This window comes from Brachyhypopomus gauderio, chromosome 15 (assembly GCF_052324685.1).
Source record: "Brachyhypopomus gauderio isolate BG-103 chromosome 15, BGAUD_0.2, whole genome shotgun sequence".
Classification (NCBI taxonomy): Eukaryota; Metazoa; Chordata; class Actinopteri; order Gymnotiformes; family Hypopomidae; genus Brachyhypopomus; species Brachyhypopomus gauderio.
This window is the reverse complement of record NC_135225.1, coordinates 8,380,661-8,401,028: the sequence shown is the minus strand read 5'-3', so window position 1 is coordinate 8,401,028 and position 20,368 is coordinate 8,380,661. Positions and strand designations below refer to the sequence as shown.

General features: G+C 38.9%; 1 protein-coding gene across 5 annotated transcripts in view; it reads right to left on the bottom strand.

The window, feature by feature from the left end:
- Positions 1-20,368, bottom strand: part of cep68 (centrosomal protein 68) — a 26,063-nt gene extending 5,695 nt beyond the window's left edge. Inside the window, exons 1-7 of one of the 5 annotated variants that reach the window (XR_013121306.1) lie at positions 20,088-20,368; positions 18,877-19,003; positions 18,083-18,463; positions 16,411-17,781; positions 16,205-16,327; positions 15,750-15,846; positions 14,708-15,194 (exon numbers count right to left, since the gene is read on the bottom strand). Coding sequence is in view for 4 of the 5 variants with exons in the window: in XM_076974666.1 (XP_076830781.1) it covers positions 14,708-14,836; positions 15,750-15,846; positions 16,205-16,327; positions 16,411-17,781; positions 18,083-18,409 (2,047 nt within the window). In the remaining variant the exon portion in view is untranslated. Of the gene's footprint in view, positions 1-14,707; positions 15,195-15,749; positions 15,847-16,204; positions 16,328-16,410; positions 17,782-18,082; positions 18,464-18,589; positions 19,004-20,087 lie in introns of all 5 variants that reach the window. The other 4 variants (XM_076974666.1, XM_076974667.1, XM_076974665.1 and 1 more) reach the window with 4 other exon arrangements.

The following is a 20,368-nucleotide window of genomic DNA, read 5'->3' as shown; positions in this document are numbered from 1 at the left end:
ATAAGGAGATTCTTCTGAATCTTTTGACACCAAGGTTGTGGTGATCGGATGAAAAACCAGGGACTAGTACAAAAAAGTAGGTTTTGCATATTATGCAAATTAGCAAAAAATCTAAGTAGGCGGAGCTTAATGGTTCTTGAGGCTTTTTTGTTTGGCTTGAGCCAAGGAATCCATCAGAAGTGGAATTTTGTTTCTAGGCCCTACGGTTTGGGAGATATGGACCAAAACGCAAAATGGTGCGCTATAGCGCCACCATCAGGCCAATGTGGGTCCCTGTCTCTATTTCTCTCATTGCACACCTGCTGCACCTTGCTGGCAAGTTTGGTCTTTCTGGGCCTTACGGTCTAGGCTGCAGTATGCGTTTTACAGGGGGAAAAATAATAATAATAAATATAGCCGCAAGCGGCGATTGGCGGGTTCACACAAAAAAAGGCAAAAAAGCCCAAAGGGTCTTTTAGACAAACAAATTTGCCTCTTGGCCTCAATAGGCAAAAAGAAGCCCAGTAGGTCCTTTAGACCCAAAAGTGAATAGAAGCTGTTTGAGTGGAAAAAATGCATAAGTAAATCAATGTGACAAAACATTCAATTCAACTGAGGCACTAAAGGCCCAAAAGGATCAAAATAATGTGTATTGGCAAAATGATTCAGATCACAGAACTAAATCACATGCTGAGATCAGCTTTGTGTGCGTTTGTGTGGTGTTTCATGTGAGCAATTGTTTTCAGTCAGTTTCGGTGTTTGGCCACTAGATGGAGCCCAAGTACTATCATACTGATATCTCATTAATCTCAGTAATGCAATGACATTTTGGTGAATTAAAAGGTTCATTTCTGGTCAGGCAGTGCACTTTTTGTTATGAGATGTAATTGCAATGTTATAGACCTCATTGATCTGAATCATACAAGCCCCATTACTTGTCTGTATTCTGCATAACAAGATTGCTGCGTGAGTTTTTATGATTTCTCAGGTTTTTGGGTACTGTAGCGCCTCCGACAGGCCAATTTGAACCAAACTTGGCCTACCTCACAAGGACCTCAGTCTATAAAAGCCTTTCAAATTGGGAGTTGATCACTTACATGGTTTATGAGTTATAGCAATAAAGGTCATTTATGGCATGGCCAGAAGGATATAATGGAAAAATTGACCAATCAGACAAATAAAAATGCAACATTTTTTCCTTATTTAGTTAACTACAGTGTCTACAGATTATGCTTATGCCATTTTTGACATCATTGGATCAAATTCCTAGGACTAGTTCTTAAAGAGCTATTTTCAAACAATTGATGAATGTGACAAAAGTATGCATTTTTTAATAGGACTTGTAATAGCAAAGTTGTCAGGTCTACTGCAAGGTATAAAATGAAACAAGTTGCATGTTCCTAAGTGAAAATTTGGAGGAGTTATGTATGATTTTCACAAATAGCGCCACCTAGTGGCCAAATGTTTCAACACTGCACAGTATGACACATAGTCCTGGGATATGTACAGTGATGAGGTTTCATGTTGATTGGCCAATGGTAAGTCTGTCAAATGGCCAATTAATTCAAATAAAAATTAATTGGCTCATGGCGGCCATGTTTTTTGAGTGATGAGGTCATCATTGTGTGCCTTGATACCACTTGGGCCCCTGATGATGCCTGTAAATTTTGGGCTTGATGTGACTAATGGTTTCTGAGAAACAAATTTCCCCATGTTATAGCGCCCCCTATTGGACAATCGTGGCCAGCTTTGACCTGTGACCTCTAAGTCATGTGCCCTAACAACTGATAAATTTTCATAAAGATAGGTCAAAGCATTGCTGAGATATAGCTGCTGAAGTCAATTTGGCCACGCCTCAGAGCTATTGATTGACATGTGACAACCAGACGGTATACCAATGTCACAGTTTTGTTGATGTTCCTTGATAATGAGATTCTTGTGAATATTTTGACACCAAGATTGTGGTGATCAGATGAAAAACCAGGGACTAGTATAAAAAAGTAGGTTTTGCATATTATGCAAATTAGCAAAAAATCTAAGTAGGCGGAGCTTAATGGTTCTTGAGGCTTTTTTGTTTGTCTGGAGCCAAGGAATGCACCTGAAGTGGAATTTTGTGTCTAGGACCTACGGGGTGGGAGATATGAATCCAAACGCAAAATGCTGCGCTATAGCGCCACCATGAGGCCAATTTGGGTGTCTGTACTTAAGCACGGTCCCGCAAACAGACTACACCAGTCTGCCAAGTTTGGTCTCCCTGCGCCTTACGGTTTAGGCTGCAGTATGCGTTTTATGCGGAGAAAAATAATAATAATAATAAGAAAGAAGAAAAAACCTAACAATAACAATAGGTTTCCCACACTACGTGTGTGAACCCTAAATATAGCCGCAAGCGGCAATTGGCGGGTTCACACACGAATAGGCCTCTTGGCCTCAATTGGCAGAGGCCCAAAAGGTCCTTTAGACCCTAAATGTGAAAAGAAGCTATTTGAGTGGAAAAAAATGCACAAATAAATCAATGTGCAAAAAAAGGTTCAGTTGAGGCACTAAAGGCCGAAAAGGATCAAAATAATGTGTATTGGGAAATTGAGTCAGATCACAGAACTAAATCACAATGCTGAGATCAGCTTTGTGTGTGTTTGTGTGGTGTTTCATGTAATAGTTTTCAGTCAGTTCCGGAATATGGCCACTAGATGGAGGCCAAGTACTACCATACTGATATCTCATTAATCTCAGTAATGAAATAGGACATTTTGGTGACTTAAAGGTTAATTTCTGGTCAGGCAGTGTACTTTATTTTAAAAAAAAGATTCAGTTGAGGCAGTAAAGACACAAAAGGTTCAAAATAAATTGTATTGGCAAAATGATTTAGATCACAGAACTAAATCACATGCTGAGATCAGCTTTGTGTGTGTGTTTGTGTGGTATTTCATGTGAGAAATAGTTTTCAGTCCGTTTCGATGTTTGGCCACTAGATGGAGCCCAAGTACTACCATACTAATATCTCATTAATCTCAGTAATGCAATATGACATTTTGGTGAATTAAACGGTTCATTTCTGGTCAGGCAGTGCACTTTTTGTTATAAGATGCATTTGCAATGTTATAGAACTTATTGATCTGGATCATACAAGACCAATTACTTGTCTGTATTCTGCATAACAAGATTGCAGCATGAGTTTTTATGTTTTCTTAGGTTTTTGGGTACTGTAGCGCCCCCGACAGGCCAATTTGAACCAAACTTGGCATACCTCACAAGGACTTCAGGATATAAAAGCCTTTCAAATTGGGAGTTGATTGCATACATGGTTTATGAGTTATAGCAATATAGGTCATATATGGCATGGTCACAATGATATAATGGGAAAATGGACCAATCAGATAAATAAAACTCCAACATTTTTTTACTCAGTTTTTACCTACAGAGTCTACTGATTATGCTCATAGCAATTTTTCCATAATTGGATCAAATTCCTATGACTAGTTCTTAAAGAGCTATTTTCAAACAATAGATGAATGTGACAAAAGTATGCATTTTTTAATAGGACTTGTAATTGCAAAGTTGTCAGGTTTACTGCAAGGAATAAAAAGAAACAAGTTGCTTGTTCCTAAGTGAAAATTTGGAGGAGTTATGCATGATTTTCACAAATAGCGCCACCTAGTGGCCAAATGTTTTAAAACTGCACAGCATGACACATAGTCCTGGGATATGCACAGTGGTGAGGTTTCATGTTGTTTGGCCAATGGTAAGTCTGTCAAATGGCCAATTAATTCAAATAAAAATTAATTGGCTCATGGCGGCCATGTTTTTTGAGTGATGATGTCATCATTGTGTGTCTTGATATCACTTGGGCCCCTGATGATGCCTGTAAAGTTTTGGCTTGATGTGACTAATGGTTTCTGAGATACAGTTTTTCCCATGTTATAGCGCCCCCTATTGGACAATCGTGGCCAGCTTTGACGTATGACCTCGGAGTCATGGGCCCTAACAACGGTTAAAATTTTATGAAGATCGGTCAAAGCGTTGCTGAGATATGGCTGTTTAAGTAAATTTGGCCACGCCTTGGAGCTATTGATTGACATGTGACAACCAGACTGTATGCAAATCTCAAAATGTTTTTAAGCAACTTTGATAATGAGATTCTCCTGAATATTTTGACACCAAGGTTGTGGTGATCCGATGAAAAACCAGGGACTAGTATAAAAAAGTAGGTTTTGCATATTATGCAAATTAGCAAAAAATCTAAGTAGGCGGAGCTTAATGGTTCTTGAGGCTTTTTTGTTTGGCTTGAGCCAAGGAATCCATCAGAAGTGGAATTTTGTTTCTAGGCCCTACGGTTTGGGAGATATGGGCCAAAACGCAAAATGGTGCGCTATAGCGCCACCATCAGGCCAATGTGGGTCCCTGTCTCTATTTCTCTCATTGCACACCTGCTGCACCTTGCTGGCAAGTTTGGTCTTTCTGGGCCTTACGGTTTAGGCTGCAGTATGCGTTTTACAGGGGGAAAAATAATAATAATAAATATAGCCGCAAGCGGCAATTGGCGGGTTCACACACGAATAGGCAACTTGGCTTCAATAGGCAATAGACCCAATAGGTCCTTTAGACCCAAAAGAAGCTGTTTGAGTGGAAAAAATGCACAAATAAATCAATGTGCAAAAAAATGTTCAATTGGGGCACTAAAGGCCCAAAAGGATCAAAATAATTTGTATTGGCAAAATGATTCAAATCACAGAACTAAATCACATGCTGAGATCAGCTTTGTGTGTGTGTTTGTGTGGTATTTCATGTGAGAAATAGTTTTCAGTCCGTTCCGATGTTTGGCCACTAGATGGAGCCCAAGTACTACCATACTGATATCTCATTAATCTCAGTAATGCAATATGACATTTTGGTGAATTAAAAGGTTCATTTCTGGTCAGGCAGTGCACTTTTTGTTATAAGATGCAATTGCAATGTTATTGAACTTATTGATCTGGATCATACAAGACCAATTACTTGTCTGTATTCTGCATAACAAGATTGCAGCATGAGTTTTTATGTTTTCTTAGGTTTTTGGGTACTGTAGCGCCCCCGACAGGCCAATTTGAACCAAACTTGGCGTACCTCACAAGGACTTCAGGATAAAAAAGCCTTTTAAATTGGGAGTTGATTACATACATGGTTTATGAGTTATAGCAATATAGGTCATATATGGCATGGCCACAATGATATAATGGGAAAATGGACCAATCAGATAAATAAAAATCCAACATTTTTTAAATCAGTTTTTACCTACAGAGTCTACTGATTATGCTCATAGCAATTTTTCCATAATTGGATCAAATTCCTATGACTAGTTTGTAAATAGCTATTTTCAAACAATAGATGAATGTGACAAAAGTATGCATTTTTTAATAGGACTTGTAATAGCAAAGTTGTCAGGTCTACTGCAAGGAATAAAAAGAAACAAGTTGCATGTTCCTAAGTGAAAATTTGGAGGAGTTATGCATGATTTTCACAAATAGCGCCACCTAGTGGCCATATGTTTTAAAACTGCACAGCATGACACATAATCCTGAGATATGCACAGTGGTGAGGTTTCATGTTGTTTGGCCAATGGTAAGTCTGTCAAATGGCCAATTATTTCAAATAAAAATTAATTGGCTCATGGCGGCCATGTTTTTTGAGTCATGATGTCATCATTGTGTGTCTTGATATCACTTGGGCCCCTGATGATGCCTGTAAAGTTTTGGCTTGATGTGACTAATGGTTTCTGAGAAACAGTTTTTCCCATGTTATAGCGCCCCCTATTGGACAATCGTGGCCAGCTTTGACCTGTGACCTCGGAGTCATGTGCCCCAACAACTGTTAAAATTTTATGAAGATCGGTCAAAGCGTTGCTGAGATATGGCTGTTTAAGTAAATTTGGCCACGCCTCGGAGCTATTGATTGACATGTGACAGCCAGACTATATGCAAATCTCAAAATGTTTTTAAGCAACTTTGATAATGAGATTCTCCTGAATATTTTGACACCAAGGTTGTGGTGATCCGATAAAAAACCAGGGACTAGTATAAAAAAGTAGGTTTTGCATATTATGCAAATTAGCAAAAAATCTAAGTAGGCGGAGCTTAATGGTTCTTGAGGCTTTTTTGTTTGTCTTGAGCCAAGGAATCCATCAGAAGTGGAATTTTGTTTCTAGGCCCTACGGTTTGGGAGATATGGACCAAAACGCAAAATGGTGCGCTATAGCGCCACCATCAGGCCAATGTGGGTCTCTGTGCTTTAGCACGGTCTCGCAAAGAGACTACACCATCCTGCCAAGTTTGGTCTCCCTGGGCCTTACGGTCTAGGCTGCAGTATGCGTTTTATCAGTAGAAAAATAATAATAAGAAAGAAAGAAAGAAAAAACCCGACAATAACAATAGGTTTCCCACACTGTGTGTGTGAACCCTAATAATAAGAAAAATCTCAGCAATTACAATAGGTTTCCCACACTACGTGTGTGAACCCTAATAAATATAGCCGCAAGCGGCAATTGGCGGGTTCACACACAAATAAGCTTCTTGGCCTCAATAGGCAGAGGCCCAAAAGGTCCTTTAGACCCTAAATGTGAAAAAGAAGCTGTTTGAGTGGAAAAAATGCACAAATAAATCAATGTGCAAAAAAAGGTTCAATTGGGGCACTAAAGGGCTAAAAGGATCAAAATAATGTGCATTGGCAAAATAATTCAGATCACAGAACTAAATTACATGCTGAGATCAGCTTTGTGTGTGTTTGTGTGGTATTTCATTTGAGCAATAGTTTTCAGTCAGAATATGGCCACTAGATGGAGGCCAAGTACTACCATACTGATATCTCATTAATGTCAGTAATGAAATAGGATATTTTGTTGAATTAAAAGGTTCGTTTCTGGTCAGGCTGTGTACTTTATGTAAAAAAAAAAGATTCAGTTGAGGCACTAAAGGCCGAAAAGGATCAAAATAATGTGTATTGGCAAAATGATTCAGATCACAGAACTAAATCACATGCTGAGATCAGCTTTGTGTGTGTTTGTGTGGTGTTTCATGTGAGAAATAGTTTTCAGTTCGTTCCGATGTTTGGCCACTAGATGGATCCCAAGTACTACCATACTGATATCTCATTAATCTCAGTAATGCAATATGACATTTTGGTGAATTAAAAGGTTCATTTCTGGTCAGGCAGTGCACTTTTTGTTATAAGATGCAATTGCAATGTTATAGAACTTATTGATCTGGATCATACAAGACCAATTACTTGTCTGTATTCTGCATAACAAGATTGCAGCATGAGTTTTTATGTTTTCTTAGGTTTTTGGGTACTGTAGCGCCCTCGACCGGCCTATTTGAACCAAACTTGGCATACCTCACAAGGACTTCAGGATATAAAAGCCTTTCAAATTGGGAGTTGATTGCATACATGGTTTATGAGTTATAGCAATATAGGTCATATATGGCATGGCCACAATGATATAATGGGAAAATGGACCAATCAGATAAATAAAAATCGAACATTTTTTTAATCAGTTTTTACCTACAGAGTCTACTGATTATGCTCATAGCAATTTTTCCATAATTGGATCAAATTCCTATGACTAGTTTGTAAATAGCTATTTTCAAACAATAGATGAATGTGACAAAAGTATGCATTTTTTAATAGGACTTGTAATTGCAAAGTTGTCAGGTCTACTGCAAGGAATAAAAAGAAACAAGTTGCATGTTCCTAAGTGAAAATTTGGAGGAGTTATGCATGATTTTCACAAATAGCGCCACCTAGTGGCCAAATGTTTTAAAACTGCACAGCATGACACATAGTCCTGGGATATGCACAGTGGTGAGGTTTCATGTTGTTTGGCCAATGGTAAGTCTGTCAAATGGCCAATTAATTCAAATAAAAATTAATTGGCTCATGGCGGCCATGTTTTTTGAGTGATGATGTCATCATTGTGTGTCTTGATATCACTTGGGCCCCTGATGATGCCTGTAAAGTTTTGGCTTGATGTGACTTATGGTTTCTGAGATACAGTTTTTCCCATGTTATAGCGCCCCCTATTGGACAATCGTGGCCAGCTTTGACGTATGACCTCGTAGTCATGTGCCCTAACAACGGTTAAAATTTTATGAAGATCGGTCAAAGCGTTGCTGAGATATGGCTGTTTAAGTAAATTTGGCCACGCCTTGGAGCTATTGATTGACATGTGACAACCAAACTGTATGCAAATCTCAAAATGTTTTTAAGCAACTTTGATAATGAGACTCTCCTGAATATTTTGACACCAAGCTTGTGGTGATCCGATAAAAAACCAGGGACTAGTATAAAAAAGTAGGTTTTGCATATTATGCAAATTAGCAAAAAATCTAAGTAGGCGGAGCTTAATGGTTCAAATTTATTTTTTATTTGCCTTGACCCAAGGAATCCATCAGAAGTGGAATTTTGTTTCTAGGCCCTACGGTTTGGGAGATATGGACCAAAACGCAAAATGGTGCGCTATAGCGCCACCATCAGGCCAATGTGGGTCCCTGTCTCTATTTCTCTCATTGCACACCTGCTGCACCTTGCTGGCAAGTTTGGTCTTTCTGGGCCTTACGGTCTAGGCTGCAGTATGCGTTTTACAGGGGGAAAAATAATAATAAATATAGCCGCAAGCGGCAATTGGCGGGTTCACACACGAATAGGCCACTTGGCTTCAATAGGCAATAGACCCAATAGGTCCTTTAGACCCAAAAGAAGCTGTTTGAGTGGAAAAAATGCACAAATAAATCAATGTGCAAAAAAATGTTCAATTGGGGCACTAAAGGCCCAAAAGGATCAAAATAATGTGTATTGGCAAAATGATTCAAATCACAGAACTAAATCACATGCTGAGATCAGCTTTGTGTGTGTGTTTGTGTGGTATTTCATGTGAGAAATAGTTTTCAGTCCGTTCCGATGTTTGGCCACTAGATGGAGCCCAAGTACTACCATACTGATATCTCATTAATCTCAGTAATGCAATATGACATTTTGGTGAATTAAAAGGTTCATTTCTGGTCAGGCAGTGCACTTTTTGTTATAAGATGCAATTGCAATGTTATAGAACTTATTGATCTGGACAATACAAGACCAATTACTTGTCTGTATTCTGCATAACAAGATTGCAGCATGAGTTTTTATGTTTTCTTAGGTTTTTGGGTACTGTAGCGCCCCCGACAGGCCAATTTGGACCAAACTTGGCGTACCTCACAAGGACTTCAGGATATAAAAGCCTTTCAAATTGGGAATTGATTGCATACATGGTTTATGAGTTATAGCAATATAGGTCATATATGGCATGGCCACAATGATATAATGGGAAAATGGACCAATCAGAAAAATAAAAATCCAACATTTTTTTACTCAGTTTTTACCTACAGAGTCTACTGATTATGCTCATAGCAATTTTTCCATAATTGGATCAAATTCCTATGACTAGTTTGTAAAAAGCTATTTTCAAACAATAGATGAATGTGACAAAAGTATGCATTTTTTAATAGGACTTGTAATTGCAAATTTGTCAGGTCTACTGCAAGGAATAAAAAGAAACAAGTTGCATGTTCCTAAGTGAAAATTTGGAGGAGTTATGCATGATTTTCACAAATAGCGCCACCTTGTGGCCAAATGTTTTAAAACTGCACAGCATGACACATAGTCCTGAGATATGCACAGTGGTAAGGTTTCATGTTGTTTGGCCAATGGTAAGTCTGTCAAATGGCCAATTAATTCAAATAAAAATTAATTGGCTCATGGCGGCCATGTTTTTTGAGTGATGATGGCATCATTGTGTGTCTTGATATCACTTGGGCCCCTGATGATGCCTGTAAAGTTTTGGCTTGATGTGACTAACGGTTTCTGAGATACAGTTTTTCCCATGTTATAGCGCCCCCTATTGGACAATCGTGGCCAGCTTTGACCTATGACCTCGGAGTCATGTGCCCTAACAACTGTTAAAATTTTATGAAGATCGGTCAAAGCGTTGCTGAGATATGGCTGTTTAAGTAAATTTGGCCACGCCTCGGAGCTATTGATTGACATGTGACAACCAGACTGTATGCAAATCTCAAAATGTTTTTAAGCAACTTTGATAATGAGATTCTCCTGAATATTTTGACACCAAGGTTGTGGTGATCGGATGAAAAACCAGGGACTAGTACAAAAAAGTAGGTTTTGCATATTATGCAAATTAGCAAAAAATCTAAGTAGGCGGAGCTTAATGGTTCTTGAGGCTTTTTTGTTTGGCTTGAGCCAAGGAATCCATCAGAAGTGGAATTTTGTTTCTAGGCCCTACGGTTTGGGAGATATGGACCTAAACGCAAAATGGTGCGCTATAGCGCCACCATCAGGCCAATGTGGGTCTCTGTGCTTTGGCACGGTCTCGCAAAGAGACTACACCATTCTGCCAAGTTTGGTGTCTCTGGGCCTTACGGTCTAGGCTGCAGTATGCGTTTTATGCGGAGAAAAATAATAATAATAAATATAGCCGCAAGCGGCAATTGGCGGGTTCACACACGAATAGGCCACTTGGCTTCAATAGGCAATAGACCCAATAGGTCCTTTAGACCCAAAAGAAGCTGTTTGAGTGGAAAAAATGCACAAATAAATCAATGTGCAAAAAAATGTTCAATTGGGGCACTAAAGGCCCAAAAGGATCAAAATAATGTGTATTGGCAAAATGATTCAAATCACAGAACTAAATCACATGCTGAGATCAGCTTTGTGTGTGTTTTTGTGTGGTGTTTCATGTGAGCAATAGTTTTCAGTTCGTTTCAATGTATGGCCACTAGATGGAGCCCAAGTACTACCATACTGATATCTCATTAATCTCAGTAATGCAATGACATTTTGGTGAATTAAAAGGTTCATTTCCGGTCAGGCAGTGCACTTTTTGTTATAAGATGTAATTGCAATGTTATAGAACTTATTGATCTGGATCATACAAGACCAATTAATTGTCTGTATTCTGCATAACAAGATTGCAGCATGAGTTTTTATGTTTTCTTAGGTTTTTGGGTACTGTAGCGCCCCCGACAGGCCAATTTGAACCAAACTTGGCATACCTCACAAGGACTTCAGGATATAAAAGCCTTTCAAATTGGGAGTTGATTGCATACATAGTTTATGAGTTATAGCAATATAGGTCATATATGGCATGGCCACAATGATATAATGGGAAAATGGACCAATCAGATAAATAAAAATTCAACATTTTTTTACTCAGTTTTTACCTACAGAGTCTACTGATTATGCTCATAGCAATTTTTCCATAATTGGATCAAATTCCTATGACTAGTTTGTAAATAGCTATTTTCAAACAATAGATGAATGTGACAAAAGTATGCATTTTTTAATAGGACTTGTAATTGCAAAGTTGTCAGGTCTACTGCAAGGAATAAAAAGAAACAAGTTGCATGTTCCTAAGTGAAAATTTGGAGGAGTTATGCATGATTTTCACAAATAGCGCCACCTAGTGGCCAAATGTTTTAAAACTGCACAGCATGACACATAGTCCTGAGATATGCACAGTGGTGAGGTTTCATGTTGTTTGGCCAATGGTAAGTCTGTCAAATGGCCAATTAATTCAATTAAAAATTAATTGGCTCATGGCGGCCATGTTTTTTGAGTGATGATGTCATCATTGGGTGTCTTGATATCACTTGGGCCCCTGATGATGCTTGTAAAGTTTTGGCTTGATGTGACTAATGGTTTCTGAGAAACAGTTTTTCCCATGTTATAGCGCCCCCTATTGGACAATTGTGGCCAGCTTTGACCTATGACCTCGGAGTCATGTGCCCTAACAACTGTTAAAATTTTATGAAGATCGGTCAAAGCGTTGCTGAGATATGGCTGTTTAAGTAAATTTGGCCACGCCTCGGAGCTATTGATTGACATGTGACAACCAGGTTGTATGCAAATCTCAAAATGTTTTTAAGCAACTTTGATAATGAGATTCTCCTGAATATTTTGACACCAAGGTTGTGGTGATCGGATGAAAAACCAGGGACTAGTACAAAAAAGTAGGTTTTGCATATTATGCAAATTAGCAAAAAATCTAAGTAGGCGGAGCTTAATGGTTCTTGAGGCTTTTTTGTTTGGCTTGAGCCAAGGAATCCCTCAGAAGTGGAATTTTGTTTCTAGGCCCTACGGTTTGGGAGATATGGACCAAAACGCAAAATGGTGCGCTATAGCGCCACCATCAGGCCAATGTGGGTCCCTGTCTCTATTTCTCTCATTGCACACCTGCTGCACCTTGCTGGCAAGTTTGGTCTTTCTGGGCCTTACGGTTTAGGCTGCAGTATGCGTTTTACAGGGGGAAAAATAATAATAATAATAATAATAAGAAAAATCTCAGCAATTACAATAGGTTTCCCACACTACGTGTGTGAACCCTAATAAATATAGCCGCAAGCGGCGATTGGCGGGTTCACACAAAAAAAGGCAAAAAAGCCCAAAAGGTCTTTTAGACTAACAAATTGGCCTCTTGGCCTCAACAGGCAAAAAGAAGCCCAATATGTCCTTTAGACCCAAAAGTGAATAGAAGCTGTTTGAGTGGAAAAAATGCACAAATAAATCAATGTGACAAAACATTCAATTCAACTGAGGCACTAAAGGCCCAAAAGGATCAAAATAATGTGTATTGGCAAAATGATTCAGATCACAGAACTAAATCACATGCTGAGATCAGCTTTGTGTGTGTTTGTGTGGTGTTTCATGTGAGCAATAGTTTTCAGTCAGTTCTGGTGTTTGGCCACTAGATGGAGCCCAAGTACTACCATACTGATATCTCATTAATCTCAGTAATGTAATAGGACATTTTGGTGAAATAAAAGGTTCATTTCTGGTCAGGCAGTGCACTTTTTGTTATGAGATGTAATTGCAATGTTATAGACCTCATTGATCTGAATCATACAAGCCCCATTACTTGTCTGTATTCTGCATAAGAGCATTGCTGCATGAGTTTTTATGATTTCTTAGGTTTTTAGGTACTGTAGCGCCCCCGACAGGCCAATGTGAACCAAACGTGGCCTACCTCACAAGGACCTCAGTGTATAAAAGCCTTTCAAATTGGGAGTTGATCACTTACATGGTTTATGAGTTATAGCAATAAAGGTCATTTATGGCATGGCCAGAAGGATATAATGGAAAAATTGACCAATCAGAAAAATATAAATGCAACATTTTTTCCATATTTAGTTAACTACAGTGTCTACAGATTATGCCTATGCCATTTTTGCCATCATTGGGTCAAATTCCAAGGACTAGTTCTTAAAGAGCTATTTTCAAACAATTGATGAATGTGACAAAAGTATGCATTTTTTAATAGGACTTGTAATTGCAAAGTTGTCAGGTCTACTGCAAGGTATAAAAAGAAACAAGTTGCATGTTCCTAAGTGATAATTTGGAGGAGTTATGCATGATTTTCACAAATAGCGCCACCTAGTGGCCAAATGTTTCAACACTGCACAGTATGACACAGAGTCCTGGGATATGCACAGTGATGAGGTTTCATGTTGATTGGCCAATGGTAAGTCTGTCAAATGGCCAATTAATTCAAATAAAAATTAATTGGCTCATGGCGGCCATGTTTTTTGAGTGATGAGGTCATCATTGTGTGCCTTGATACCACTTGGGCCCCTGATGATGCCTGTAAAGTTTGGGCTTGATGTGACTAATGGTTTCTGAGAAACAAATTTCCCCATGTTATAGCGCCCCCTATTGGACAATCGTGGCCAGCTTTGACCTGTGACCTCTGAGTCATGTGCCCTAACAACTGATAAATTTTCATAAAGATAGGTCAAAGCATTGCTGAGATATAGCTGCTGAAGTCAATTTGGCCACGCCTCAGAGCTATTGATTGACATGTGACAACCAGACTGTATACCAATGTCACAGTTTTGTTGATGTTCCTTGATAATGAGATTCTTGTGAATATTTTGACACCAAGATTGTGGTGATCAGATGAAAAACCAGGGACTAGTATAAAAAAGTAGGTTTTGCATATTATGCAAATTAGCAAAAATCTAAGTAGGCGGAGCTTAATGGTTCTTGAGGCTTTTTTGTTTGTCTGGAGCCAAGGAATGCACCTGAAGTGGAATTTTGTTTCTAGGACCTACGGGGTGGGAGATATGGACCAAAACGCAAAATGCTGCGCTATAGCGCCACCATCAGGCCAATGTGGGTCTCTGTACTTTAGCACGGTCCCGCAAACAGACTACACCAGTCTACCAAGTTTGGTCTCCCTGGGCCTTACGGTTTAGGCTGCAGTATGCGTTTTATGCGGAGAAAAATAATAATAATAATAAGAAAGAAGAAAAAACCTAACAATAACAATAGGTTTCCCACACTACGTGTGTGAACCCTAATAATAAGAAAGAAAAAACCCGACAATTACAATAGGTTTCCCACACTACGTGTGTGAACCCTAATAAGAAAAATCTCAGCAATTACAATAGGTTTCCCACACTACGTGTGTGAACCCTAATAATAAGAAGAAAAAACCCGACAATTACAATAGGTTTCCCACACTACGTGTGTGAACCCTAAAAAGCAAATGCAATTTTAAATGTGTACACTGCATTTTCTGAAATATGTGAACACGAGGGCATTCTACAATGAGCAATGCATCATATTCAAATAGAAACACAAACAGCAATGAAGTGTTAAACACAATATTTTAAACTCAGGCCTGTCCAATAGGTTGGCCACTATTGTTTACCTGTGTCACCCTGTATACTTGGTTCAGTGAGGCTGTCCATGGCTGAGAGGATTGAGGAGAAGAGGTGTTCTGAATGAGCCTCAAGGGCACTGGACTGCCTCTCTATCAACATCAACGTCTCCTGAAGAACTGAGTTGCCCATAGGTAAACAGTTCATTAGAAAGTATATAAAAACACAAGTTGGTATTTAAAGAAGATACATGCTATCACTCATATTTCTTTGTGGAGTGCTAGAAATGCATTTACGTTTTGTGAGTTATGGAGTGGTTGTGTAAAACTGCTACAGACTGACACTGATATAAAATGATCAGGGAGCAGACCAAAACAAAACACTGGCCTCAGAGTGACGACTGGCCTTATTCTCCTATTGTTTCCTGTTTCTGTCAGACAAGACTGGGTATTGGATTACATGCTACTGCATGTTTCAAACTGCAATGTTGTAACCGTGTGCACCAGACCAAAGGGAAAAACAAGCCACTGTGGTCTCCTTGAGGATTTAAAAGACAGCTTAGTGAAAATAGCCTATACAAAATGTATTATAGTTATCCAGTTCACAGTTGGTTATCCAGTTATCCAGTTAATTATGTATTCAAGAGATAAATTACAGATGTATCAATGTCTGAAATTTATTTCAGTCAGATGCTTCAGTCACACCTCTATATTATATCAGGGAAAGTAGTTTTTCCTGTTTGCCTCATATTAAGAGAAGTAATCTCTTTTAAGGTTGACACACACTTGAGTAAGTGACCGCTGTGCAGAGCCATGCTGAAATTACACAGTGTGCAGTCAAACAGAACAGACATAGAGATGCATATGCTGAAGTCTAAATATTTATAAGGACTGATAGGAAAGAGAAAATTCAATAAGCATACTAATGCCTAATAGATTAATTTATCAAAAATAAAATGTTAGTAAATACAAGCTTAGCAAAATAATACACAAAAAGCTAAATACACATTAAAAATTACACAAAAGGACTGTGTGCAGAGATTATTGTAGAATATTAATGCACGTGGTTATCAAGGTGATCACAACAACTCACAGGGAGATGCAGAATTCATACAACACAGTAGCATCTCTCCACTCTGAAGCACAGAGGCTGTTAGAGGCCGGTGAGCTTGAACTTCCTTCTGAAAATTCTGGGAAATTGTTTTAGAAATCAGTTCACGTATATATATATCAGCTTTCACAATTTACAGTACATTGTTTACATATTTTCAGTCAGTGAGCAATATTATGACTGGTACTGAATGACAATATGACAATAATTGTGTAATAATTATATAATAAATAAAATAAAACTGGTTTAAACACCAGTAGCACCTGGATTATTTGATATGATCTATTATACGGACCATAGACATTTATTTAGCAAATGCAATATTGGCCATAAATAATACAATTATATATTCATCATATATTTCACTCATGGTAGATAATGTTATCATCACATTTATCATCACATTTAGTGACTTATATGTTGTTTTCAGTCCAGACCTTATAGTCAGCAAGAGAAGCTTTAACACTCTCCATGTTTACTGAAGGAGGGGAAAGACTCTCCATCTTCTCCACCACCTTGTACAACCACTTAATCAGTTCTTCTAGGTTTGAGCAAAATACCTATTAAAAAAGGTAAAAGTTGTATTAGTGTTCATGTCAGTAGCATTCAAATTCAAATTTACACAAAACCTTCAATCACTCACTTGAATGTGCTGCAAGAGGGATTTCTTGTTATCTTCTGCACTCTGTTCTGAGCCCGTCTTGCTCTGAGACGCCGTTGATGTTCCACTCAGTTGATCCACAATGGCCTCCACATCCCTCAGATTGCCTCTGTTTACCTGACTGCTGATCATTTGCAGTCTAGCACCCAGTCCTTTCACCTGCTCTGAGAATGTCTTACTTTGAAGAGGGACTTCAGACACTGAACCATGATCCTCCTCACCACTTTTTTCTTGCACAGTGACAGTTGGTGTGTATTTGTGTCTCTGTGCTGATGATGATCTTAGAGAGGCACTCTCCCTCTCCCAGCTTGTCGTGACTGGCTGACTTATTTCTGCTGTAATGTCATTCAGCTCGTGAGACAGAACTTGAAGTTCCTTTAATTGTTCTGGCAACCGAAGGAACTCCTCATCTAAGTCGCCAAGTGACCCATGACGGGGTAAGATATATGTGGATCTAATGAAGGTTGGAGCAGACTTCGAGGAGCAAAATATGCCAAATTTCCTGTAGTGAAAGTTCTGTTTCCCCTCAAAATCCAAACTCTCCACTGATAAACCCACCTGGTCCAGTGAAGAATACAGATTACTAGATATCCTGCCATCTGAGGACTTGGAAGGCGAGAGTTTTCTCAGATTCAGACTTTGCCATTCAGATAACCTCTGACTTGCAGCTAGACAATCTCTATCTTGCCTTATTTTCATCATGGATTTCTCCAAACATGAAAGGCTAGAAGAGCTGTGAAACTGGTCTAACTCAACGCCAGAGTCTTGCAAAAGTGGATCTGTGTGCGTAAGCGGCCTGCACTCAGGCCTGAGAGGGTACGTATAATCCAGGAGTTCTTGATACTCCTTATCTGGGTTCCAGCTGGGGGACTTGCGGTCTGGGGAGGGTGGTAAGGAGCTTGGGATAACACAGGCCCAGTAATTGGCTTGATAGGGGGACATGTTTTTCATTGCAGATGAGTAGCCTTTACTGTAGCTCAGTGAAGAGTGAGTGTTAAGAAAAGAGTCTGCTTCCTGCTTACTTGCTCCTGTTTTTGTCTTAGGAGAGGAATAGGTTTGGGTAATACAAGAATTAGAGAACATCTTCTGGGTGGAAGTCAACTTGGGGCTTAATGGCACTGTAAGGTTTAGGTCATCTAAAGAGGGGCTGGAGAGGCTCCTTCCTTCATATACACAAGCTGAAGGCACAGAGCTCTTGAGGTCTGATATACTCAAGGAGGCATAACAGTCTTCTTTGGATACTGAAGGCAAAGAGCTCTGGGAAATATTGGTGTTTTCTGCAGTGTACCCATCTGACTGCATAAACAGTAACCCTTCACTTTCTTGGTAACTTGCCACGCTGCTCATGTGAATCTGTGGATAAACAAAACAGGGTTTGGGCAAAGGAAATTATCCTGATTATAACAATACATTTTTATATTATATTTGTTACTTTATAATACACAGGCTATTAGACCAAACCATGACTTTTAGAACTAACCTATATTTTTTTTTATATAGAATTACACATATGGCAGCATGAATATACTTTCTAACACATATCAGCCACCACAATGAAGATGCAAATACTTAGTCCCACATACTATAATTAGCATATTAGACAAAGTCATTCAATAACATTCAATAATCGAATCTCCAGGCACTGAAAACTTACTGTTTCTGAACATTCTTGTGTGAGAGGATTCTTCAAGATTGAAATCTTGTGCTCAGCAGTGATCATTGGCTTTCTGGCACAATAGGTTCTTCCTGTCATATACCTAGAGGTGGGTGCCATGGTAACAGTCTTCTTGATAACACTCCTGTCACTGTCTGAGTCTTTGACATCCTGGTCATGTGGTGGATTTAATCCGTCACCAGGTGTGAGAGGTCTTGTGTGGCCAGAGTGAAGCGACTCTGGGATCCTTCGTCTCCACCTCCCATAGTCCTTGTGCTCCATCAGAGAGAAGGTGTCTGATAAGGCTCCGTCAACCTCCAGAGCCATTGCAGCACTCTGAATCCCTGATGAACCTCATCTGTTGTCAGTGATAGTTGAATTCTGAAAATAAGATTTTGTAAACAGCATAGGTAATATAATAACAAACTCCAAAAAAATGTACTTAATACTTCACTGATTGCAAAACACTTAGGTTTAAATTGTGCTGTACAAATAAAATGTACTTACTTAAAAAAAAGGTATAGTTACCCAAAACCACATGACAAAGTTATAAAGTCATTGGAGTGCTTAAAAGCTACAGGAGAATCGTCAAAACACAGAGCAGCTGAGTAAAATATAATGATGCTCATGATACGGATCAGTAAACCCATCAAGAGGACAAGTGCAGGCCTGCCTGGACAACATTGTTCTTTGTCCTCGGCCACATTCAGTAAAGAAGCAAAGAAGCTCCAGAAGGCTACGCCATAATGAAGAGGAAAAAATGGCATGAACTGCATTTAACCTGTTGAACACACATAATACTGTCTGTAATCGCCCTTTTGATTGGTTCATTTCAAGTAGTTCTGGTGGTTTCCACGGGAGACGAATGAAGATGGTGTGTCTGGAGAGCTGGTCACGTGGCAGGTGTCAGTCAAACCCTGCCTGAGAACAAAGGACACTGTGTGTGTTCACTATAAGACTTCAGTAATGATTGGTTTAATCTCAAAATAACAAGACATAGGTCTAATAAAAGATACCGTGAAATGGGTTTCATATGCCTACTCTAATAATATACTATGCACATATACTATGCATTGGAAAACAAGAAATGCACATATTAAATCTTACATAAAGATACATAAAGAGTCATAAAATTGCATCTCAATATGTACATGTGTATCATGGGTACATGATCTTTGAGTTGCAATAACATCAGATCAAAGGAGACAGCTGGTTCTAGAGTGGATTCTGTAGTGCATTCAAGCCTACAATGTGTTACCAAGAGTCGCATATTTGTCTGGACAGCCACTATGGCAACTAGGGTTTGCTGGAAAATAAATAAGCAAGCACTGATCTTGAATTACACAAACCTATTGATTCAAGATCTTATCCATGTAGCAAACCGCTTATGCGTTTGACTATCCTCTAAGGATACTATTACCTGGTTCTATAAAAGACATAGCATATTTTTTAAAGTCTTACGTGTTAGTGTGCAAGTTATCGACTACATCTGTGCATATAGCAAAGTAATATTTTGCCAATGTAAAAGATGAGACCGCTTAGGTAAAACATTTTCTAAAATAACTTTAATAAAATTTTTATAACACATTCAGTATGTAGACCCGAAAGAGCAACACAGGGCACTAATAGGGCAGTTATCCGATCCTAAAGAATGAGAAATACGAGCATCCCACCACTCGCCCAGGACAAAACTATTTATAAACGGGCAACAATGAACAGGCCTAATTGTAAAAACATTCCAACAGCCCGCTCTTGCACAAATCGAATTATCCCAGGCAGAAACTGTAAAGGATAATAGTAACTAAGTTTAACAAAGTAATTTTCTAATGAACATTTTCTATTCAATGTAAGCTGCCCAGACGCATGACCGTGTGCCAAAAATGGTTAGTATCTGTCACTTTCCTTCGACTCTACACTTTCACTTCTATTTAACATTTTGTACAGCATCTGTGACGGTTATCCTTCGATCTTCTCAGCCAGCTAATGAAACACAATGTTAACATACCTTTTTTTTCCAGATGTGATGGAAAAAATGTTTAAAGCTCCGATTAAAGGGAAATTACGTGTATAATCCGTTCATCAAAACGTAGTTCAGTCGGTTACCGAAAGAGTTCGTGAAAAGGGAGGCGCGAACGACGGAAGATTGTTGTAACCAGCCAATAGGAAACACGAGAAAGGAGCTCTATGGTTCTTAAAATTGTACGTTTTTGTGAAATTGCTTTACCATTCCATAACGAAACCAGTGTCGTGCTGGTTGTGTACAGCTAATATACAGATGCGCCGCCC